This window comes from Zonotrichia leucophrys, chromosome 8 (genome assembly GCF_028769735.1).
Source record: "Zonotrichia leucophrys gambelii isolate GWCS_2022_RI chromosome 8, RI_Zleu_2.0, whole genome shotgun sequence".
NCBI classification, from domain to species: Eukaryota; Metazoa; Chordata; class Aves; order Passeriformes; family Passerellidae; genus Zonotrichia; species Zonotrichia leucophrys.
In genome coordinates, this window is record NC_088178.1 from 1,874,527 (window position 1) to 1,900,406 (window position 25,880).

At 43.4% G+C, this 25,880-nt stretch overlaps 1 protein-coding gene across 1 annotated transcript; it reads right to left on the reverse strand.

The window, feature by feature from the left end:
- Window positions 1–3,978: 3,978 nt before the first annotated feature.
- On the reverse strand, window positions 3,979–25,102 carry NTMT2 (N-terminal Xaa-Pro-Lys N-methyltransferase 2). Its single transcript, XM_064720040.1, has 4 exons — window positions 24,912–25,102; window positions 15,789–15,964; window positions 7,897–8,146; window positions 3,979–4,608 (listed from the first exon to the last, which is right to left on the reverse strand). Exons 1-4 carry the CDS (start codon window positions 25,063–25,065, stop codon window positions 4,334–4,336), a joined length of 855 nt encoding a protein of 284 aa, XP_064576110.1. The 5' UTR covers window positions 25,066–25,102; the 3' UTR covers window positions 3,979–4,333.
- Between the last annotated feature and the right edge of the window lie 778 nt (window positions 25,103–25,880).

Sequence of the window (25,880 nt, forward strand, 5' to 3'; positions counted from 1 at the left end):
AGCAAACAAATATTTCTTGGCAAGTGGAGGCAGGATTTTCTTTGGCAAGCTGGAAGAAGCATCAAAGGAAGGGAAGGATGGGATGCAACACAACTGGTTTTAATCACACATGAGAGTGAAGCTCCTCTGGACAGGCCCACTCTGATATGCCATTGTAAACACCCTGGGGAGCCTGGAAAAAAACAAGGGAATGGCACCAAGGCCCTCAGGGCTCTTGGTGGACTAATGGCAAAGCTTTTTCCAGTGCTGAAGTGTCCCTTGACTGCAGTGTGCTGGTTCCATGACTGATTTCCTGAGGGTGCTTGGTTATCCAAGCCCCTGCCTTGTTTTTGGCAGCCCCATCACAATGAAGATGCTGAGCTGGTTTTAGCAAGGATGCACCATCACTGCACAGCCCCTGGGCACAGGGGAGGCTCTGATTTCAGCCCAGCCCTGCTCTGAGCTGGTCAGAGGGCTCTGGAGGGGTCAGCTGCCTCTTCTTGCCTGTCCAAGAGCCTCCAGTGGCTGCTTCTGGAGCTGCCTGAGTGCATGGGAGAGCCTGGACAAAGAGAGCTTGGGGAAATGCCTTTGACAGGGCTGTACCTCTTGAAACCAGTTTCCTCTGGAAATTGCTGACTTGTTTCACTAAGTTCAGGGCCAGGGAATGTGCTGATTTTATGAGTGTGTTCTGCAGGAAGCTGATGTTTCACTTCAGCTATTTCAGTACCATATAGTGTATTACGCTGTCACCTCACATAACATGTCAGCTCAGACTAGCTTATGTCAACAATAAAACAAAAAATCAAGCTAAAAATACCTGATAGCACTTCAGTACTTCTGAAACAAAACATTTCAGCACATCCATTCAGCTGCATGCTCCAAAATGATGGCTCTCTCTTCCATTTAGTAACAGAAGGACATTTGCAATCTCTGAATTGCCTTTGGAGCATGAACATCTTGAGCTGTGATGGTTCCTGGAGCTGCATGGCTGGGATTGCTGCTCAGAATGCTGCAACAGTTGTTTTTCTACATTTTCTGGGGTTGCAGTGGTGTTTGGAGGCTCCAGCCAGGGCTTGAGGCTCACATTGATCCAACAAAAGTAATATCTGGCCTTCAGTCACACAAAACAGAAGCTGGACCTGGTATGGGGACACTGAGTGACACCAGAACTTGGGTGGTGGCTTGGCAGAAAAGGGATTTACTGTGCTGGGCCAAGCCTTTACTCTGTGTGGTTGCTTGGGAGAAAGATGTGCTGGAAGGACAAATTGGGAATTTCATTAATGACCTGTCAGTGCTAATGAGGACTTGAGCTTGAAGGACCCTCAGTGTTCTGTGAGCCTTGTCCCAGACAGGGTCCTGATCTTGGATTAAATCTCTGGTAACATCAAGATCAGGAACAAGTCTTGGATGAGCACAATACAAATGGGATTCAAACCTCCAGGGAGCTAAAGACTTATTTAAATGATTGGTTTAAACAACAGCAAAATTGAGGCAGAGCCATTGAATTGAATGCCCAGTCCTTGAACACCAAAGAACAACTGATACACAGGTGATTTCTAAGCAAAGTTTTCTGATTGAAATTTGTGATTATTTATTATTATTATTTTTATTTGCTATTGGTAAATTGCAGACAGCCCTGAATTTCTAAGCCAAGAAGGGCCCTTACCCAAATTAAGGGACATTTAAGGGTGGCCTGTACCAGATGACTGGGAGTTCTGGAATTCAAACATGCCTCAGAAAGGGAGGAAACCAAAATATTTTTCAGTCTGCAGCCTTCTCATGCATTTAAGCTCCTGAAGGACTTTGTTTCTTTACTCTTGAGATTCATTATGTCACCAGAAAAGCTTTACTATTTTACTGTGGAAGCAACATAGCCATGAAACATTAATTTCCAGGAATGTGAAACCATGAAATGTGGGGTTTTCTACTAAATTAAGATTTTACTTTTCTCTCTTCTCACATAGTTAAGGGAACCAATTTTCATTATATATTTATGTACATGCATTCTGGAAATTCTAATAGGAAAGATACACAAAACACAGGAAGGACATTTTTACACTGAAAAATGTATTTCACTGGTAACCACACCAGCCATTTATATTCCATTTTTCATCTTGAACCACTTTGTATTCTAAATCCACCTTGGAACCGCGTCTCTCATGACTGAACTGCACCAACTCAGCTGATATAATCCATTTGTAAAGGAAAATATGTAAATATTGCCTTCCTTTTGCTATAGGACTGATGCTTCTTTCTTGATAAAAAAATGTTACTTACTCAGTTTCCATGCAATACCAGCTGATGAGAATGGAAGAATTAGTCAAAACATTCCAGGAGCATCTGTGTTGTGGGAACCATAGGTTTCCAGGCTATAGGAAACACCAGAATGTTCACCAAATCACCAGTGTGGTTTTCCTTAATGCTACAATTAGCCATGGAACATTAACAGAAGAGTTACTGGATAAGAGTTGATGGCAGAAAGCCTTCTGCCATAAACTGCTAATTCTCAACATCTGCAAACATATTGCCAGAGAAGATGAGTTATGCAATTAAAATCAAAATTGGAGATTTGTTATCAAAGGACAGCAATGTGTACTAAAATCCAGCTGAGAGGCTCCCTTATCTTGTTGTCTTTAGGCTTCTTTTTTAGTTAATCCAACACAGCTGACAATATTTGACACAGCCAATTGTGCCTGCTGTCATGTGAGGGATGTTTTATAGAGCTCCTTTCCCCTAGCACAGAGAGATTTGTCATAGAGCAACTCTTTACAAAGTCTGAAAAGCTTTTCCAGGATTGCATTTCAGGGGAGTAAGATGTGATAAAAAATTCTGACAGAGTCAGAATTAATTTCTAAAATTTTGAACAAGCCTTAGTAACATTTTAACTGCAAATTAGGTTAAAAGTTCAATTCAGAAGAAGCATTGCATGTTGTATGGATAAAAAAAATTAACCAGCTTGGAAAACTTTGTTTGTGTACCTTTCCCTCATAAAAATTTCAAAATTCCCCCCATCTTTAGAACAAAGGAGAATTCCAAATTCTAAATTTGTTTGCAAAATGAACTTCTGTCCTCCCACAGCACTTTCTGTGCCTCTGTGAAGAGCACAAGAAGCTTAATGTACAATTTCTGTGAGCCCTAAGGAGATGGGGCTGCATGTCAGTATTTTCAAATGCAGGCTTAGACAGCTGCTATTTGAATATAAATCATTGCTTTGGAGCTACACTAACACTCTCTGCAGTTTAGCACAGTTGTTAATTAATACAATACTCTATTAGTTCTTCTTACAGCCTTACTATTAACGTTCCATGAAATCCCATTAGCTCTGCATATGGGGCCAGGCTTGTTCTGAATGTGGGAAAAAAGAAATGTACAGTGGTATGAATAATCAAGAGAGGCTTTCAAGTGGTTTCCACTGTGAACATTCAGAAAAAAATTTAAAAATATTCCAGAATGTAATATGTGGGGCAAGCTTTTCACAAAATTTCAATGCAAACATGCAGATATTTGTCAGCCAAGTTTTCCTCTGGAGTGTGAAATCCCTTATGCGCCACTATTGTTCTACAGCAGGAACATCAGGAAGAGGAAGTGGCTCCTAAAAATGGAAAATTAACCAGGTTGTTTTATTGTCCATATTGACAGAAATGAAAAAAAAAAAAAACCAAAAAAACCCAAAACCCAAGCAAACAAACAAAAACTCCAACCCCCCCCAAAACCCAACAAAAACTCCCAAATAACCAAAAAACTCCAAAACAACAACAACAAAAAGAAAAACCCACAAAAAATCCCACAAAAAACCCAAAACTGCATGGCTGATGCCAACAAAAAGATAAAGCTTTTTTTATATTTTTGGTTTAAATATTTTAAAGTACAGGTAGAGAGGACAGCCAAAATTTCGGTGAAGTTTTCCAGAATTTACTTGAATTTCCTGCTTCAGTGACCTGACAGATCCTTCCTAAATTCCAAGAAGACTTAAGTGCCATAGTAAAAACCAGGCTTGTTAACACCTCATAGACAACACCCCAAAATTATTAACTACAACAGAAATTTCAGACCTAATTTTTTCTATTGGATGAGTTTTGTATAGTGTTGACTCGTTAACGGAACAGAGGTCTGACAAGGAGGTCAGGAAAGCTTTTAAAAATGGGAAGAATGGTGGAGTAGGTAGGATTTAGGAGCAGCATGATGGAGCAGGTAGGATTTAGGAGCAGACTGTTCCTGGGTGAAGCTTTGTGGCTCTCTCCTGACCCTTTAGAAGCTGCTGCCCTGGAGCAGTGCATGGGTAGGAGGATCCCAGGAGGTGCTTTTCTCCTTCCCAGTTCATCCATATCCCAGTCCCTGGAGTGTCCCAGGGCAGTCAGGAGTGGCCAGGGCCCTTCTGCATGGCCAGCATCCAGACAGGGACACACTGCTCAGGGAAGCCCTCCTGCCTCTCCTCCCTGAGGATGGTGAGTCCGCTCATCTCGATGAGGCTGTGCAGGATGTTGAGGTCGCGGATGACGCTGCTGTCCAGGCAGTCCAGGGTGCAGCCCTCCCTGGCCACATTGTCCTTCAGAATGATCACCCCGTTGTCCTTCAAGCCACCCTGGCAGCGGATGAGGAACTCCAGGAGGTCTTTGTCTGTCAGATATCCTGTGGGTGAAAAGATGGTGTTTTAGGTTGGAAATAAATGGGGGGGGTGTGTTCTGTTCCTGTCCACCAGCTCCACACTCTTGAAAACGGGCAGCAGGACGTGCTTGCTGATCCGACCTATCCCAGAGCCACAGTCCAGGGCACGGCTGGTGCCAGCTTTCCCCACCCCCTGGGGGATACAAGAAAATCATTGCAAATCTGAAAAATACCACCTGAAAAGAAATCACAGCAACTGTGTGTCCTAGGTTCAAAGATTTAGCTGGGGTGTGTGTTCTATTGCCATCTGTTAGACGTGGGGCAGTTCTCTGCTGTTCATGGGGCAGTTTTCTTTATCTCTTCCACAATCAATCCTCCCTCCAGGAGTTCTTTTCTGTTCATGAGCCATTAATTATTAATTATCTTCTGTCCATGGGCCAGTGAGTGTCCCTGCATGGCTGATCCAATTCCAGCATCCCATGGGGAGATGCTCCGCCCAGGGGAGGAGCCAAGCATTCCTGCCTGGATACAATCTGAGGTTCCCACAGCAGCCTTTGCCCCCTGCATTGCCAGAGGAGCAGCTTTCTGCTGCCCTGCATGGCCAGAGGGAGCCCAGGCCCATCTGCAGCAGCCCTGGAGCTGCAGAGGAAAACTCCCCCCTTGTGCAGGATCCCTGCTGCAGCAGAGCCACAGCTGGCACTGCAGGAGGGCTGAGCCCCCATGGGATGGGGCTGGGACACCCCCTGACACACAGGGGACAGGGCATCGTCTGACTCTGGCAGTGGTTTGTTTTCTTTTTTTGTACCTATTACATTTGTATTTTTGATTTTCCTATTAAAGAACTGTTATTCCTTCTCCCATATCTTTGCCTGAGAGCCCCCCTTAATTTCAAAATTACAATAACTCAGAGGGAGGGGGTTTACATTTTCCATTTCAAGGGAGGCTCCTGCCTTTCTTGTTAGACACCTGGCTTTTCAAACCAAGACAGATCAAAAACAGATCATTCTTAACCATTCAGACATGTCAGAAGGGTGCCTTGATCCGAGTCTCCATGGCCTGTTTATTGCAGAAAATTATTATTCCAGTCCTGCCAGATTTAACTAGGAAATCTTGGGCAAATCAACGAGATCAACAAATACAAACTCCAGTCAATATTTGGGATCCATAGTGGTGGCAGCAACAGATGTGGACAGAAGCCACTGAGGAGAGTGGAGAAAATAGTGGGTGCTGAAGGCTTCTTTAATCTGGTGGTTTAAGTTATAATAAGAATCAGTGGCAGGAGGCTGGAGCCAAACAAATTGATATAGGCAATAAGTGACAACTGTTTAACAGTGTAAGCAATTACCCATTGGAAACTACCACCAGAAGTGGGGTTTACCACCTCTTGAGGTCCTCAAACCAAGTGTGGTTGAATCTTTCAAGATACATTTTAATTGAACACAAACTACTGGCTTAGCAAGGGGGTAAAGGAATGAATAGAGCAGCTTGGGATATAGAGTAGGTCAGACTAGATAATCCCAGTCCTCTCTGTTTTTTACTGCTAAAAATCTCTGTAACTTTGTGTAGCACTGTATCCCTCCATCAAAAAGAGTTCTGGATCAAAAATCCAGCAAAGAATGCAGTGTCAATTCCACAACACCAAATAAGCTCCCCATGTTACTCCAAACCCCATGGGATTTTTTGCAGATATGTATGTATTATAAAATAGTGCTTTTTTTCCAGTGTCATTGAGATTCTGTTTCTTATTCTTCCTTCTCAAAGAACAGGAGTTCTGTGGAGAAGAGTGGTGCAGAGCTCAGAGAAGAACAAAATGAGAACTCTCACATATGAAACATCTAACATGAATAAACAAGGACCAGTGATCAGAAACTGAATGAGAAACTTGGAAAAAATAATCACCTGTATTTTCTAGTAAAACTATTTCATTTTCTTGATGGAAGACTTAAACTTTTATAAATGGAAGCTGTTATTTCAAAACCACATTTTGACATAGAATGTCAAGTTTCTTTAACCACTCCTAACAAAACAAAACAAAACAAAAAAAGTAAAAAGCCCCAAATCCTAAAGCTGAATACCTTTCAAGTTGAAGGAAAATGGTAATTTCTATATGGAATGTAAGTTTGCACTTTTACTTGTTTTACAAAATGACTACTAAGGTTCACATGCTTATGCATGCATAAGACAAATCAAGATTTCATTGGCAAGATTCATTGAAGCTTTTGAACACCTAATTTGGAACTTATTTTTCTCTTTACTTGGCTTTTGTTGTAGTTTGCTAAGAAAATGAGATCTTAGAGGTGTTTCTGTCTAGCAGACAGTCCTGCCCTCACTCCATCAAATGAATATTTGAGCCAAATTCAAGATAGAAGTTTGATTAATGAATAAGATGTCTCCATACTTCCTTGACATTAATGGAGAAAGAAGATTCAGCTCTGTGTCTGTGCTAGGAATATGATATGCTCCCTTAGTTAGGAGCCACATATCTGACCAGCACAGCCTTAGATAGGTCTAAGCTCATTCCTCCTCATTTTTACTTGGATTTACTCAAAAGGTGAGGCAGGAGCTACATTTACTTCAATGACTCATTATTAAAGAAAAGCAAAAATACAAAGGAAAATTATGCTGCTCTAAAGGAATTTGTTCAGACCTCCTCTTGAATAATTTCTTCTGAAACTGCACCCTGGACATGACAGTTCACAGATTAAGAGAAAACCTTATTTTCACTGCACAGAATTTTTTTTTTTTTTGAAAGGTACATAGCCCTCATTATGTGATTGCTCTAAATGCTGCAGGGCATTCACTGGGTGGCTGCAGGAGAAGAAGCAGATGTTTCTTATAGGAGAGGCAACTATGGGACATAGCAAAGGGAACCTATGTCTGATAAACATCAGTGCACAAGACCTGAACTGATTTACAGGTATTGGTGATTCCACTATGGCTTTTTTCCTGATTGTTTCCTGAAGTATCTCCAAGCCTGGACAGTCAGCAGCTTCAGAAACCACTGTTCACAAGTGTGGTCAGCCGTGTCTATCTCTCTGCACCTAAGAAAGAACATTTCTGTACCAGAAAATTCATATTTAGGGCCTCACCTCAGCTGCCCCTTTGCATGCAGGCTGCTATCCATGATCTGGCATGTTTCTCCAATATGTGACCTGAAAAAACCAACTTGATTTGTACCCAGTGTGCATGTGGGGAACTCTCAGAAGTCTCTTGTGGTGTTTTAGGAAGTAGCCCCAAAGATCTGAGAACCTCCTTGGAGCAGACGCTGCCTGTTCTGTGAGGTGTCAGGCCAGAGGATCACACAGAACTAACCTGAAACCCACTGAATCCAGATGACGTCGTATCTTCGTGGGGCAGGTGTGAATTCCTGGAGGCTTTTGCAGTAATACATCTCTACTCTGTCCTCCTTGCCCTGCAGGTAGTTTGGGACCTCAGCCAGGAAATTCTCCATCATGTCCACCAGCTCCACACTCTTGAAAACGGGCAGCAGGACGTGCTTGCTGATCCGACCTATCCCAGAGCCACAGTCCAGGGCACGGCTGGTGCCAGCTTTCCCCACCCCCTGGGGGATACAAGAAAATCATTGCAAATCATAAAAAATACCACCTGAAAAGAAATCACAGCAATTGTGTGTCCTAGGTTCAAAGATTTAGCTGGGGTGTGTGCTCTCTTTCCATCTGTCAGAGGTGGGGCAGTTCTCTGCTGTTCGTGGGACAGTTTTCTTTATCTCTCCCATAACCAATCCTCCCTCCAGGAGATCTCTTCTGTTAACGGGCCATTAATTATCAATTATCTTCTGTCCATGCCAGTGAGAGTCCCTGCATGGCTGATCAAATCCCATCATCCCATGGGGAGATGCTCCGCCCAGGGGAGGAGCCAAGCATTCCTACCTGGGTACAATCTGAGCTTTGGGACACCCCAGCAGCCTTTGCCCCTGCATTGCCAGAGGAGCAGCTTTCTGCTGCCCTGCATTGCCAGAGGGAGCCCAGGCCCATCTGCAGCAGCCCTGGAGCTGCAGAGGAAAACTCCCCCCTTGTGCAGGATCCCTGCTGCAGCAGAGCCACAGCTGGGACTGCAGGAGGGCTGAGCCCCCATGGGATGGGGCTGGGACACCCCCTGACACACAGGGGGACAGGGCATGGTCTGACTCTGGCAGTGGTTTGTTTTCTTTTTTTGTACCACTGCATTTGTATTTTTAATTTTCCTGTTAAAGAACTGTTATTCCTTCTCCCATATCTTTGCCTGAGAGCCCCCCTTAATTTCACAATTATAATAATTTAGAGGGAGGTACATTGAATTTTCCATTTCAAGAGTGGCTCCTGCCTTCCTTAGCAGACAGCTGTCTTTCCAACCAAGACACTGTTACCCACTATGTGTCCAGCCAGCCTGGTGACTTCTCTCCTTATCTTTGCAGGGCTGTTGGGAGATTGATAAGAATGAGCACAGATTTGGGCACCTCTGTCTGAGCTGAGCTGGGCTCTCACACTCCTGGGCTGCTGCTGCTGGGACTTCTCACTGCATTTACTGCTGTACAGGAAGCTTTTGCTTGGTGTAAGAAGAGACAGAGTCTTTCACAAGCTCTTGGCTTTCTCAGAAGATCCACTACTCTCTGTAAATTCCTTGCAACTTCAAATGTTCACACCTCACAGGGAGCTATGTGGCTAGATAAGCCTCATTCTGTGCCCCTGTCAAGGCCAATAAAAATGGAAGCACACACCAAATACTGCATGCAAGCAGTAACTTCTGCAGCACAGAACTCCTGAGGTGCCCATGGGCATTTCTACAGATACACAGAATCCTTGGGATCAAAATGCAGTCCTCAAAACAAATTGTGTTTGAACAAAGATCTCAGAGTAGTAGGTAATTTACAACAACTTGAGAAGTTTAGGCTGGAGCATATACAGAATTTCTCTTTTAGACATACAGACAAGAAGGATGATTGACTAGGTTTTGCTTAACTGTTCCTTCTTTCTTCATAAATGTCATCTTTGGACAGGGATCAGACATGCAAAAATGTGGCACAAAGGCTGTGACTATGAGAAAATAATGAAGAGCTGTAAAAGAGGCTTTATAATGAAAGCTGTATTTCACCCCTAAAGCTTCCATTCTAGCTATAAAACAGCTCTTAAGAGCCTGCTGCTGTTCTGTAAAACAGAAATTCTGAGCCTACACATGCACTGACTGTGGGATAGGAGCTGCCCTGGCCAAAGCTATCTGTTAAGCAAACATATTAAAAGCAAATGTAAACACCTTTTCCCTGTCCTCTGGAACTGAGTGTTGAAGTGAAAGCCGTGGGCCAAAGTCCCTGCTGCAACTTCACTGCACTCAAAGGCAACAAGCCCAGGAAGAGTTTGCTTTTCCTGCTTATGGGAGACCCCCCCTGTGTAATGAACCCAGCATAAATCATGGAACTCACACTTTTTTGGCCTGGCTTCAGTGGGTAATTCAGTAGATTATTAAGGTCAAAGGACAGCACTGTCAATGACATGACTATGAATAGCCCAGGCCAGCATCTGATTACATGCAGTAATTGTAGAAAGAGCACACAAGGGCTCTCACCAGTCTCCAGGGCTGCTGCTCCCAATTTGTATGCCCAGGAAGATTAATCTCCTGATGTGTGCACGAGTCCATAGACCTTAAACCCAGCTGGACTCTGGAGACTACCTGTTTGTAGTTAGCCAGAAAATGGGAGCCATTCCTCATCCACAGGCTGCGCCGGGAACATATCCCACAGCTCTTTTATTCCAAAGGAAATTTATGAGTGCCCAGTTTAGCTTCAGAGAACAATTTTGGGGTGTATATGTGTCCTAAAGGATAGTGATTCTGAATAATGGGAAGCAAGTAGTCAGAGGAGCAGTCAGTCTCAAATTTTGAAGCCTGTTCTGGCTTACGGTTCCTGATGATACTTCAGGTCTTGGAAGCTCCTGCACGTGGCTTTTACTGAGAGGTAAAAGGTAAAGACTAAGAGGTAACAAGGAGTTCAGAAAAGGAGAAGGAACTGTGTCTTGGATCTTTACAAAGGTGGATTTCCATCTTGTTGGCTGGCAGGTACACACAGGTCTGCACTGATGAGATTAACTAAAAATCTTTGAGAAAGTGGCTGAGAAAACTGGGATGATTTACCAAAACCACCAACAGAATTTGATGAAAAAGCCAGGTAATTCCTTCAACATTTGTGCTTCACAGAATCTACAGTCATGGTAGGGACTCAAAACTGGGAATTCATCACACAAAACAGGGAATTCATCACTCAAAACAGGGAATTCATCTCCCGTGACACATCACAGCAAGGACCTCTGATGACACATCTCTGTGTGCCATTGAGAAGAAGGAAAGGGAACGGTCATGGGAGATGAAGTTGGATCCCACACTTTGCTGAAAAGGAGTGAGAGCTCCCAGCAGTCAGTTGAGAAGCCCTGTGAAACACCACGGCTCCGTTTGTAATGAAAATGTTGACATAATTCCATGTTCAGCTAATATATTTTCAGTTTGGAAGTGCTTAGGGCTTTGACAGAGTATTAACATTTTCTTTGGAAGGCAAACATTTTCCCAAAAGTCTAATTGAGTTGAAAATCAGACTCCTTATTCAAAAAAATGGTATAAGTGAAAACTGTAAGCCAGAACAGGCTTCAAAATTTGAGACTGACTGCTCCTCTGACTACTTGCTTCCCATTACTCAGAACCGCTGTCCTTTAGGACACATATACGCCCCAAAATTGTTCTCTAAAGCTATATTGGGCACTCATAAATTTCCTTTGGAATAAAAGAGCTGTGGGATATGTTCCCAGTGCTACTTCAGGTTTTGGAAGAGCAGAAAGGCAGTGAAGCTATGTATGACAAAAAAAGGAATCAGAGTTCAAGGAAAAGATAAAAATCCCAGTGGTTTTCCTTCTAAATAAACAAAGAAGAGCATGTTTTCAACATCTCTTCCATCACCCTGATCAAACTGGAGAAAAATCACTTTTCAAGAAGTTTTCACTCAGCAAGTCACCAATCACGCAGGTGAGTTGGGGGCAAGAGAGGCAGAAAGCGTTGAGGGCAGAGAGGGAGCCATAAAGTCAATATAATCTCCATCTGCAATATTTTACACACCTACAGCTCACAACCGACGCCGAATTAATGCTTCCTTTGTTTTCTTTATTTCCTTTTTTTTTTACTCCCTGCCTCCGGATCAGGCACTTGGGAACACGGTGGCTGTGTGGACGTGGAGGCTGCCATAAATATGCAGGGCTGTAGCTGTGCTGATAACCCCGTACCTGAGACAGCCTGGAGCTTGTCTGCAGAGCCCTGCTGGCTCGGGCCGTGTTGCTCTTGGTTTGAGTTCTGCCCACACACACATAAAACCTCTTAACTCCAGCACAGTGGCACTTTCAACCCCTCGCTCGACTCGCCCGCGGAGCTGAAATATCAGTGAATAAAATATCAGTGAAGCCCTCAGCCCCTTCCTGTAATTCCTTCCATGTGCCCAAGGCAAGATGAATTCTTTTCTCCAAAGAAATCTGTAGCTCAGCTTACAGTGGTGCTAAGGATCATGCTAAGAAATGCCATACCTGAAGGAATGCAACATCAGTCATGGAAGGGAAATGTCACTGCGTGGCATTTCCACGCCAGCCAAACTAACTCAGGATGGGTAATTTGAGTGGAACCGGGCAAGTGTTTGTTCAGGGAGCACCGGTTTTGCCAGAATGCAGAGTTTTAAATGAATAAAACTCTCTGTGAAACTGGTATTTCAAATCTAGAGAATAGTTTTTAGCCAAAAAAACCATGGGAAAGAATGTTGAAAATGTTAACGCACTTTTTTTTTTTTTTCTTCATAACTTTCCAGGAAAAAAGAAACCAAACTTGTCAACTTTCATTTCTAAAGAGCATTTTTTTATTTTGGAACTGACTTGCACTCTTGAAAGCAAAGGGGAAATTTTTTCAGAGGGTGAAACAATAAAAATATTGTTCAGTTCATCCGAAACAAATTTTCCTATTTCCCAATTTTGTTAAACTTCTTTTAAAAGAGAAGTTTGCTTCACCGTTTTAGTGTGAAGCATATTGGTTTTTCCTATCTTGATCACCTTATGAGTTAAAAAAAATATTCATAGAGCCATAAACTCGGTAAGACAGCTCATTAGCTTTATTATCACTGCTACAGATAGCCACTAAATATCTGTATCTGGTTGAGCAGGACTCAAATTTCAGTAGTAAGAAAGAAAAATAAACCATAAGTAACATAATCAATTGGCTACATCTCAACAGGCTTTAACAAACTGAATCAGAATAAGCAAAAGGTGCAGACTCCTTTCTGTTCCTTTTTTATTTTTTTTCTTCTTTGATCTTGGCCATTCAGAGTATCCTTTCTATCCCTGGCTAATTATAGGAGTGGGAATTTTGCTCTGGAGTATTTTGTATCTGTCATCACAGCTGATGCATTGGGTATGATTCCCCTTTGGCATGTGAAGCTCTGTCACAGACTGTACTTCTTTCCTTTTCGGGTCTCGGAGAGGTGACACAAACCTGCTGCAGGAAGCTGCATCTGTGTGATGTCTAGGAAGGGAGAAATCTTCCCCTGAGCACACATTTCTGCACCACTTTAATGCCACAAATGTCCTTAAAACAAGACTTAAATGAAATTTAAGGAATGTGCCTTGACTGTGTTTCATTTTCCTTCTGAAAATGCTGTTTTCAAAAATGTCATGTGTCACTGTCATATTTTCTGAAAAATACCTTCGCCAGGATTTTTCCCTGGGAAGCTGAAAAGCCTCAGAGAAAAAGGAAAACAATAATTATCTGATTTGCTTCTCCTGTGTTTTGCTGCCTTGGAATGTGTTTGGAGATTGTTTATCCAACATGTGAATTGTTTCTACTTAATGACCAAACACGGTCAGGCTGTGTCAGACTCTGGAAGGAGTCACAGATTTTTCATTAGTATCTTGTTAAATCTTCTGTCTCTATTCTTTAGTATAGTCTTAGTGTAGCATTAATATAATATAATATAATATAATATAATAATAAATTAGCCTTCTAAGAACATGGAGGCACATTCATAGTTTCCTTCCTGCCACAGGGGACCCCAAAAACACCACAGTCATGCAGAAACGTTACCATCAGCTTCAGCTCCTCACTGAACCTCCCTTGTATTTTCTCATTTTGTGTTTGTTGACAGTGTGACACAGGGAGGCTCTGAGAAGCCTTTTTTGCCTCAGCATTAATACAAATGATTGTTGATGCAGAAAAATGCAGCTATTCACTTGTGTTTTGCTGGCTCAGAGCCCCCAAAGTCTCCCTCTATCAGATACAGCAAATTTTGCCATCACTTGCCCTTCACAGCTCTGCATGACTTTTATCTGCTGTCAAGCCACGCTAATTTCACTCACTCTCCACCCCAATCCATTTAAACTGTGCCCTTTTTTTTTCCATATACAACATCTAATTAATCTATTGAGCTTTCTTCCCACATTGGATCATTAAGGCTAAGAAAAGGTCATCTGGCTACCCCAAATTTGTACATTTGAGCAGAAAATTGAAGATCTATGGCAGCATTATATAGAACTAGTCATTTTGTCAGCAGGAGAACATCACAAATTTGTTTGTGGATTCCTTAACCTCTAATACTGTTGTTGTGCTGATTTAGTGGGCTCCTTCCCTGGGAAAAGGGAAGGGCAGTAAGAAAACCATCAGGCCACACTTCTAAAGGTTCTCAGATTTCTAAAGACAGTTTTAGGACTCAACAGGATTTTCAGAAACCTAAGGACCAAAGTGATACTGCTCTTAAAATCCCACTTGGCATCTCCTTGCAACCCAGGCCAAAGCAGACCTTTCAAGACTTTCCAGTCCTTTAGCAATGGGCCTGAAAAGGTGTTCAGTGACACTGGAATGTTTAAGGAAAAATATTTTGCCTAATGTGTAGCCTCCTCTATATAATGTGTAGGAGAAGGTGGGTTTTGTTGCAGCATTCTCAGAAATAGCTATAAATAGGCAAACCAGAAACTGGGCATTTAGTCTCAGCTAGTTTCCCAACTGGACTGCAAGAATTTGCACAGACAAATCTGCCATTGAAGCCAACAAGGATTTTATCATGAAAAGTCCTGGTTCTACACTCAGAATTAATCCCTCACTCAAACCCAGGTAAAAGAACTCCTCATTGCAGCTTGGGAGCATTAGAAAAGGATGTAAAACAGGTAAAAATGATGTAGGACCAGGCAAAATGTGTATTTATTGTATTTGCTGGGAATACCCTGACAAAGGCAGGAATGATGAATCTGACTCCATGTTCTCAGAAGGCTTTATTATTTTATGGTACTATATTATAGTAAAGAATACTATACTATACTATACTAAAGAATACAGAAGGATACTTACTGAATGCTAAAAATATAATAATAATAAAAACTTGTGACTCTTCCAGAGTCCCAACACAGCTTGGCACTGATTGCCCAATAAGTGAAAACAACTCACAGCAGAATCCAATGAAACAATCTCCAAACACATTCCACACATGAGCAAAACAGAAGAAAAACAAATGAAATAAAAATTGTTTTCCTTTTCTCTGAGGCTTCTCACCTTCCCAGGAGAAAAATCCTGGGCGAAGGGATTTTTCCAGAGAATGTGAATGCCACATGAATTCATGCTGATGAATGACCTGGCAGAACACATGATTAGACCCAACGACAGTGGTCACTGTAAATCAAACATGATACACAGTGCCATTTATATCAGGTGTACCTGGGCACCATGAAGGTCATCTTTGACACATCACCACTGTCACTTCATATTTTCTGAAAAATCCCTTCACCCAGGATTTTTCTCCTGGGAAGCTGAGAAGCCTCAGAGAAAAGGAAAACAATTCTTATCTCATTTGCTTCTCCTGTGTTGTGCTCATGTAGAATGTGCTTGGAGATTGTTTACCCACAGGTGATTGTTTCATTGGTTTTTGGTGTGAGTGTTTTCACTCATTGGCCAATTGAGGCCAAGCTGTGTCAAGACTCTGGAAAGAGTCACAAGTTTTCATTATTATCTTTTAAGCCTTCTGTAAGTATCCTTTCTGTATTCTTTAGTATAGTTCAGTATAGCATTCCTAAATATAATATAGCATCATAAAATAATAAATTAGCCTTCTGAGAACATGGAGTCAGATTCATCATTCCTTCCTCCATCTGGGGGCAACCTAAACACAACCCACCACTGCTCGTTGCAGAAGATGAGATGAAATGACTCACCCCAACAAACTTCCTGAGGAATTCCCGGGAGGATTCCACGTCGGTGTTGGAGAGCTCGATGTAGTCGCCCATCATCCCCTCCTCCGTGGCGGGCACCTCGCGGTAGAAGTGCTTGGCCCTGGCGTAGAACTGCATCTCCCCGTTGATCACTTGGCTTGTCAGGGCGTAAAGCTTCACTGCAAGCAGTGAAAATCACCATTGTAAATGCCCATTTTATTGTTAGTGACAGGTATTTCTGCCTGAGCTGATTGCCCCATGTGGTGGTGGAGCAGCAGGCCCAAGGCCTACAGACCGAATCCTGACCTGAGCCCACAGGAGCCATGAGGGAGCTGACAGCTCTTTGTGGGAACAGAGCTCTGCAGCAGTGAAAAACAACTTGGTTTTCCTCAGAAGGAGCTCTAAGACTGTGGAAAACAACCTGCTTTCCCTAAGAAAGAACTCTAGGACTGTTATAAACACTAGCCACATGTATAAATTGGTTTTACACTAGATACAGAAATGAAAGTTATTTCTCACAAACAACCCTTCCTGCAGGAACACACCAGGAGTTTGAGTGACCAATCAATACAGGGCAACAACTTGTGATCAACTGGGGATAGACAGGGGATGTTCTTAAAAACTCTAAAAATAGTTTAATAAAATAAACTGGGTTGGATCCTTTCTTTTTGCACTGTAAAATGTGTCCTGCATCCTTCTTTATGGAGCACCACAGCGACACTCCAGAGGCACAATGATGAATGTTGGATTTTACCCTTTTCTGACCCAGAGATGGGGCAACTGAGAGGCGTTTTAAAAACTTTTATTCTATTTTAATCTCATGAGACAATACAGATGTTACAATTCACACCATCACAATCAGAAGCCAATTATTTCTAAATTACAATACATTATAAGCATTTCTTGGCCTATCAGCTTTTGCTACACCATGCTGTAAATGCCTTAAAGCAAATAATCTAAAATTACCACTTGTAAGTCTTACTACAATGCATCTTTCATAGTTCTATTTCTCCAAATTATCCAGTCTTATTTACAAAACCATCCTTTGAAACTTGTTTCTAGTTCCATTTCTCTCTCAGCAATGTCTTGTCCTATTCCCTGGCATTTCTAAGTCAGCATTTCTTATCTCAAGGTTTACATACAGATGCACACTATGTGAGCCTTCTGCCAGGGTTTGAGAATTTTCTCAAATCCATTTCCCACAGATGAAGACCTGTAAATTTAATTTGAGCCTTCAAAACACCAAATCCATTTCTAAAGCAACAGTGGAAGGAAAGGTGTTGGATTGAATCCTACAAGACCTTGCAGGGATCCAGCCCTCCTCATGAAAATTTGGTGCTTTCCATGTTCAGAAGTCATTTCAGTCATCACACTGTGTTTTCATGTCAGTGAAAAATCACTTTCAGGTTTGAAGTGAACACACATGCCAAGGACATCAAGTGGTCTGATTTTTCCTGGAAAAGCTGTGGGCAGCATTTACTACTGTGCAGGGTCATCATTTCTGCTCTCACTGACCTAACTGCTGTGCAGATTTCCAGAAATGCTTTCCAGCTATTGACAGCTGCACAGGGAGTGCCCCAGGAAGAGAGGGGATGAATGAGGCACTTGCTCTGGTTTATTTTTAGTGATACTGTATGGTCTGTGGCAGTGCAAGTAAGCTGAACCAAGGAGCAGATGGTAGTCTCAGACCTAAATGAGTACGCAGGGGGGACACAATTTAGAAGAGACAGTCCTAAATTTTCATCTGGCACAGGTCAAGGAGCAAGGTAATCAGTGGGTGATATACTGAAAGGTTCCTGTGTGCCAGAGGCTTGGAGCTTTCCTTCCATGGCTTGGCTGCATTGCTGGTAATATACAGCAATCAATATTTTGAAGCTGTTTTATTAAAATCTGTGAGTTTTGCTGGGTAAAGGGCTATTTTGCCCTGTTCTTTAAAAACTGAGGTGAATCTTCCACAGCCTGGGTTTTTCTGTACTGGATGTGAATCAGCTTATCAAAAGCATGGATTCAAAGTTCAGAAGTTTGGATTGAGGCAGGCTGTGAGTTTTGCTTGCACATCATCACCTCTGTTTGTCTCGTGTGCGCACACAACTGCCCAGGCATTCTCCTGTGTGTGTGACAGACCCTCCACCAAAACCACAACTCCAACACAGTGAAAACCAAGCAACGAGGAGGGACAGAGTCACACTGGGATGAAGCCTTTGCAAGCACCACCTTGCAGTGTGAGACCAGCTCTGCTGCAGCTTCCCATTGCTCCTAGGGAACTGGAAATGCTCCAGCAGCAAACACCTTCTGAGCTCATGGCAGGAGAGGGAGGGAGAGCTCCCTGCCAGCTGCACAGAAGGACCAGGCAGCAGCTCTTTGTCCCTGCATCTTCAAACTTCCATGGGAGCACTGCCAGCTCCTGTGGAAGGGGCTGAATAGGCTTGTGCAGGCCAGGGAACAGGAATTATGCCCTCCACACAGAGGAGGAGAGCAAGGCCAGAGGCCCTGAATATAAGCCTGGAATGTGTTTAATTGAGGGCAAGCAAGCTCAGCAGGGAATGATAAGTGTGTGCCTGCCCATCCTCAGCAGGAGAGTGACATTTTGGGGGCAAATGAGGGGGGGACAAAGGAAGTAGGATAGGGAATAATTACCACCAAGGACCACTCAGAACAGAATAGTGCTATTGGGTTACATATAAGCAGCATGCCCAGCATATCCCTCATCCAACAAAAGCAGCATTACCAGCCCCTCTTGTCATCACCTGCTTAAGTCAACTGCTGAACGGATACTATTAAAGCTTTAATCCATTACACATTTATGTTATGCCTGAGAAATTTATACCACAAGAAGCACTGAGCCCAGCAAGGGTCAAACCTGGGAGTTTTACACACTCCACTGATTATATTCACATACTCAGAAGAAACCACTTAGCTGAAGAAATTAATATGAAGGGGGCAGCAGCCAATCCCCAGAACAACTTGGCCAGGGTGGCTCCCAGAGCCTGGGAAAAAGACTCCATCCATGGCTGGGATTTTCCCAGTAAGGAATCTCTGTCCTTATCCAGAAGTGGCACCATCTTGTCTTCTCTGTGTCTGCTTTTGCTCTGTTTCAGAGGTCAGCCTGTCTGCTGAACAGAACTGGGTCCCTGTATGTTGGCTTTGTGAGATTTTCCATATAAGATGAGATTTTCCACATAAGAACCCAGTGATGATTCCAGGGGTTGTTCCATGGACCTGTCAAGGGACAGTGATTTATCCCATTTTGCTGGATTGAAAGGAAGGACATTTACAGGCTGTCTGCACACCAGGACAGCATGAACAACAAATATTCAGAGTCCTTCTACTCAAAACATGAGCCTGACCTGCAGCAACACATGGGGACGATATGGTGTTCAGGATATCAGATCTGGAGGGTCTGCTCTCACATTTCTCACTCAGAACCAGTATCAGGCTTGCAGAATTCCTGCCAGGACTTGCATGCACACACCAGCTGACTGCAGCTCCTCCTGGGCCATCTGGGGCCCCAGAGCCCTGCCCCTACGTGCTGGTATCTGAAACCAGCTCTGGGTGAGCATCCACAGGGGCTTCTCCACACATTAAACTGTGCAAAGATTATTATTAAGATTATTATTATGCATGTCTCCCACCCCAGTGCATGCAAGGACACAGGACAGTGCAAAGAGGGGCACTGTACCCCAGATTTTCTCCTGTGGACCCACAGCCTCACTTGTACAGTGTGAGATCCACAGAGGTGATTTGCACCTCTCGCTCCTTCAGTGCTGCTCCTCCCTCTCAGGAATTTGCAGCGCTGCCAACTCACCCAATGCACAGCCCAGTTTTCCAGACACAGCCAATCAACCTCACCTCTGATCTGCCTTGCAGCTGTGCCTGGCATGCAGGCTCCAGCAGCACCACAGGGAGGAGGAGGAGGAGGTTTGCCAACTTGCAGGAATCTGCCCCAAAAGAGAAGTGCCACATGTCCTTGGTGGCTGTCAGGGCTGCAGCCATGCCTCTCCCTCATCACAGGGCCTGCCTAGCCAGAGGCATCTCCCTTTCCATGACCCGTGTGGGACTGCCTCATGCATCAGGAAATTAAATACTTGTGAGGCCTGCAATGGGTACACAGGCTGCCTTCAACAAATTCCATAAAGTAGGGCATGAGCAGGATAGAACAGCACAGGCTGCAACTTCCTCAGACATCACAGGGCAGGCAGCTGGCTAACATATGAGGTTCTCACTGTTAAGGCAGGTAACTTGTAAGATTTAAAGTCAGAAATGCGTTTCCAGTAAAGAAGAAATGTTTTCATGGCACACTTGTCCCTTAGCTGAATCTGCTGGCAAGTCCCCAAGGGAAGGTGGTTGAAGCAAACCCACTGCTCAGGCAGGCTGAGGGCACCAAGTGGCTCCCTAAAGGTCACTCCAGTCATGAGACATCAATAATTTTCAGTCACTGCAAACACAGTCTGGAGGCAGAGTGGTGATCTACAGCTGAATGCGAGCCAACGTGGACTAGACAGACACCACCCACCTGAGCCTTTTGCCCTGCTAAGTTCAAAACATTACCTCTTATATTTTCTTATGGATCAGTTAAAAATGTTGTTTTCCAGTGCATTTGGTCTAAATCTCTTAAGAATTGGACCACTTAACACATAAGACCCAGTGCAATCCAAACCTGCAGCATGCTGACTTACAGTTCTTGACTTCAACTAAATTTCCCTGGCAGAAGTAAATGTTGCAAGTAACTTTTTTTTGAAGTTTTTATTTGTGAACATTATTTTGTGGCTCCAATTGCTTTCTGCAAGATACTGAACTAATTCCAGTTTGGCTGAGTGCTCCCTTTTAAATGCAACATCTGCTTTGTGCATCAGTTGAAAAAGAGTTATCTGTGTGCATGGAAGAATCTACCTCTCTCCTGTGGTCTGAGTACAATGTAAATTCTGCTTTATAGAGGATGAACATCCTGCCACCCCCAAAGCAGATTTTACTTTTAGCCACGTGCCTCACATGCAGGAATATTTGTCTCCAGGGGTGGATCTTCTCAGTTTTCCCCTGCAGATCTCAGCCCACTGGCACCCAGTCCCACAGCCCGTGCAAACACGTGCATAATTTCCAGCATCTGAGTAGCTCCAATAAAGTCCACTGGGCTTAAGGGCTCACACATACATCTAAGTACATTGTTGGATCAGGGCCTGAAGTTACTCATGTCTTTTATTTATAAATGTTAGCCTGGTCTGTAAAAGTGACATGTTTCTCTTAAGAGGCTGTGATACCAGATATGCTCAGCTCCTAAGTAAACATCCCCAGAAGAGCTCCACCACTGAGCCCAGCAATGGAGTGGGGGGAGAATGGAGTTAGCAGGGTTTGGAGGAAGGTTTGGACCATGCTGACCCTGGGCAGCACTGGAGGATTCAGTGTGAGGCTTGGTTTCAGTGTTGTTACTCATAAATCGGGGTAAGCACCTGCTTAACTTCCCTGCTAGGTCACAGTGTTGCTCTAGTCCTTTACACAGAGATTCTGGCTCCAGTCTCGAAGCCTGAGAAGCTCAGCTCATTTCTGCTCAGGTTCATTCTGAACTGAGCTGGAAACTGTCATGATGCAGAGATGTTCAGACCTGCCACATTCTGTCCTCTCCATCACAGAGAGCACTGGATCACAGGACAGTCCAAGTTGAAAGAGACTTAAGGAAGTCTTTGGTCCAAACTGCTGCTCAAAGCAGGGACAGACATGATGCCAGATGAGGCTCAGCAAGGTTTAGAGAGCCTCCAGTGATGGAGAATTGTACAACTTCCCTGAGCAACCTGTTCCAATGCCTGACTGTCCTCACATAAAAATATTTTTTTCCTTATAGCCAGTTTGGACTACTTTTGATTCATGGCCACCAGCCCCTGTCTTCATGCTGCACACAGCTGTGCAGATCTTAGCTCCATCTTATTCATGACCTTCCTGTAGGTACTAGCAGGATGATATATTTTGTCTCTCTTCTGGCTGAACATGCCCCATTCCATTTGTCTGCCTTCTCCAGTTCCCTCACCACAGTGAGAGTCTCCCAACTCATTCCATGCCATTTCTTGCTCTGGCAGTTCAAGGCTCTTTTGCTACAGAAAAGGTGGTCATTCCTTCACCCAACTAGCCGTGCTTCTGTTAATTCATGCTGGATTCTGTTGGCTGCCAGGACATTCAGCTGCTGCCTACCAAAACCCCACCAGGAGGGCACTCCCTGGCCAGTCCATGGTGTTGCTGCCCAGGGATTTTCCTATCCAGGTACAGGACATGGCTTTTGGGTTGGAATTTCAGTGGGTTTGAATGGCACTAGGTTGCTGCTCTCTCTTTCCTCCAGCCTGTTTAGGTGCCTCTGGATGGCAGTCCTGACTTAGAGCTTGTGGGGAAGTCCTGGCAGTTGGCTGCAATCTCTGGATGTGAGGATAAAACAATCCTTCCCCTCCTCCAGGTTACTGATGAGGATGGCAGGGGGGTTGAAACCAGATGAACTTCAAGGTCCCTTCCAGCCCAAACCATTCCATGGTTCTAAACAGGACAGGTCCCGGTACAGACCCTCGTAGGATTCCACTGAGTTCAAGATTTGACAACAACTCTCTGAGCCAATCACCTGAACATTTTTACTTGCCTGACTGTCCCCCTATCCAGACCCTGCCATCACAGCAGGATGTGAATTTCCCTGGATGTGTACTCACAGCACATGAACCACTCCACCTGTGTGGGGGTCCCAGTTGTGGGTTTCTCTGGGGCTGGATTGAAGGCATTTGAGATGATAGTTCATGTTCAGACTCAAGTGTTTATTATTTCTTATCAGTAAAAGAGTCTCACTACTGTGAGTTGGGCAGCTTTTCATTAGAAGGCACAGAATGGCCAACAATCTCTTGTTCGAAGGTCTTTTAAGATTAAACTATCCAATTAAGAACTGACACCTGGATTATTTCCCTTTTAACCCAATAACTGATCCCAAAGAGCCCACAATGGAGACTTTTCCACCCAATTACAAAATGCCACCCAAACCCATGGAGAAGAAGAAGCATGAAGAAGCAGCCCAGGACAACACCCTGTGCCCTCCATCTTGCTTCCATCCACAACATACTAAAAATCCCAAACCCTCAATTTCTCACCCAGTGATACACCTGCACTGCTCTCTATAATCTATTTCACACTTTTGTGGGTTCCAGTCTATCTTGAAGTCTGGGAAACTTTCTCCATGAATGAGGGTCAAAGTCAGCGCTGCCCTGGGTGTCAGGGCACCCCAGAGCAGACACAGAAATATTCCCTGTGGTGCCCTGGGTTTGCACACACCCGTCCTCATGCCCACTTTTACTTCAGGGCAATAACCAGGGAGTCAGACACATGGTGCAAATTCACCTGAAGGCTGGGCTCACAGAGCATCTTCCATGGAGTCAAAGTAACTTGGATAGACTGGCAATAAGCTTGTAAAATCATTAGTTATGTTTTAATGAGCCAGGTCATGAAAAGCCTGGCAGAGAGGACCTTTGGTCTGACAGGAACATTTTCCAAAGCCTGTTGGCCAGGAATGGAAATTCAATAAAGTTCAGACAAGAAATAAGTATAGTTTTATGAGGGAAGCAATTAGGCCTGGAAACAGCTGAGTGGTGCCTGATGGGTTCTCAGCCATTTGAAACACTTAAACTAAGGTATTTCTGTGTTCATAAATAAATTCTGTGTTCTGTGACCCAGACAAGTTACAAGCAGGATGCCAGAATTTTTACACTCAATTCTAAGTTAGATGCTCACAGTGGTACCTTCTAACCTTAAAATGATGCAGTGGTACTTACACTAACAGCTAACACTGTAGAAAATCCTGCTCAGTTTCTAATAAGTTGTGTTTATTTTCAAAACAAATGAAAGAATAACATTTACATCAACTTCATGAGATTCCATCAACCTGTAATTGATTTTCCTTCCTTTCCATCTTTCCTCCTTTTCCATTGTTCACAGCTACCTACCACTAGGGATAGGAGTATTTATCTTCCATGTTTCATTTTAAATAGCTGCAGATATTGCTGCATTAAAAATACTACAATAATAAATATATTATATAAGTATATTTATTAATAAATATAGTTTATTATTTATTATAATAATACTAAATTTCACATTAAAAATACTAAGATAACATGGAAATGTTTTTTCTCTTTACAGGATTAATGAATTCTACCCTCTTGAGCAGAGTCATCATTGGCATCAGTACAGTTCACACAAATAGGTAAGATATTCCTTTTGTCTAAATGGATCATTCAATTAGAAAGGAACCCCCAAGAATTCACTTAAACAGATTGCACAGGCTCATCCATCCCATCTTAAAATTCCTACAGGTCTGGCATTGAGTGTAGGCTGAACAATTCTGCTTAAAACAGAACATGCTGACATAATACAGACTTGAGTCAAATCTACTTTTTAGCTTTATTCTCACAGGGAAATTTTGTTTCTTATTCAGAGTCAAATTTGCATAAGAAATGAATGTTCATTTTCTAAAACTTAAAAAAAAAGGCAAAAAACCCACCGAACCCTCTTGGCATTCTGTACCAGAGACTGTCATTAAAATTAAAATTAAACAAATTTTTGGAAGCATTTTCCTCCCAGAGAGCAAACAGGTAAGACAATCTGCTGCAGAGATCTGTGTAACAAAGACTCTTGAAAAAAAATAAATTTAAATCACCACCTTTCAAGCACTTGTCCAAATCAATCCAAACACCAGAGCTAAGGACACCCAGAATGACAACAAAACAGGTATCAGGCACAAGAAAGAACCACCTGCCAGCTCTGCTAGTTTTGCATTTGTCCTTCCAAGCTCCAAACAGGTCAAAGCACGTTTTACTCAAATGATGGCAAAAATAGGAAGGGTCAGCCAGAAACCAAACTTCTCCCTCACTCTTGCAAGTCTTTCCCTCTCCCTCCTCTAAAAATCTGTGGATTATTTAGGTGAAACAACAGACTCCTGGATTGGAGGGAGTTGGGAGACACAGTTCCAAACTCTTTAGTGAGCGCTGCTGTCTTTTTGAGCTGGGTTTCTCAAAACTACTCCTCCTCAGTGCCAGTGAGGTGTTTGTCCTCCACCTTCTGACACAATCCATCTTTCCAGAGCACACACGGCCACTCCTGCCCACGGCTACTCACCCAGGGGGAGCTTTTCCAGCAGGTAGAGGTAGCACTTGAAGAAGTCGTTCTGGATCGCCTTGTGCAGCACAAAGGACATGCTGTGCCGACACAGCTCCTCGTCTGTCTTGTGCCAGCGCGACTTAAAGGCCAAATGTGCTGCTTTATAGGCCATGGTGAAGGTTTTTTTTTCTGGGAGAATGGGCTGCTGTTGCGGCTGGTGTTCTCTGGAGGAGCTGTCCTTTCCACGGGGGCAGAGGCAGAGTCATTTAAATTGTGGCAGTGTGCTGTCATTCTATATCGGGGTGTGTGCCAGGGGGCGGAGGCGGGTGAGAGGGGAGTGAGAAATGCTGGCTCTTGGCACTGGCTCACACTTATCCCTGGAGTGTTGCCCTCTGAAGCAAGCAGGTGCTGGAAGTGAAAAAAAAAAAAAAAATCCACCAGGAAATTGCTCAGCCAATGTTAAAGTGTGTCCGCTCCAAAAAAGAGTGGCTTTAATTCAATTGTTCTTTTATTAATCGATTCAGCTTTCACTCCAAAAGAAGTCAGATATTATCCAGAATCTCCCTCTTACATCTTGCAAGGTGATTTTGTTTGTGTCTCTCCCTCACTATTGGTTTTTCAGTGCAGGGCACTCAAGAGGAAGGCCAGAAGACAGAACATGGATTTACCTCTACACAAACTGTGAGTCTTAATAAACGGTGATCCCAGCAAGCAAAGGTGGAATCCTTTTCAAGCTCTGTTTGGTCCAGGAGTCTGCAGTATCAGTACTCTGCACTGCAGAAACACAGTTGTGGGAATCTAAAAATCAGAGGGTTTTGGGAAAGCTGCAAAAGGCAGGCCCCAGAGGCAGTAGAACTGTGATTAGAGCTAAGCAGTAGCCATGAGATAGGTCAGCAGAAAAATTATTTAAACTGTAGAAAAGCAAGGACAAATAGAACAATGGTCTGTGTATTAACGCTTGGCTAGAATAACTCTCTAAGCTACAGA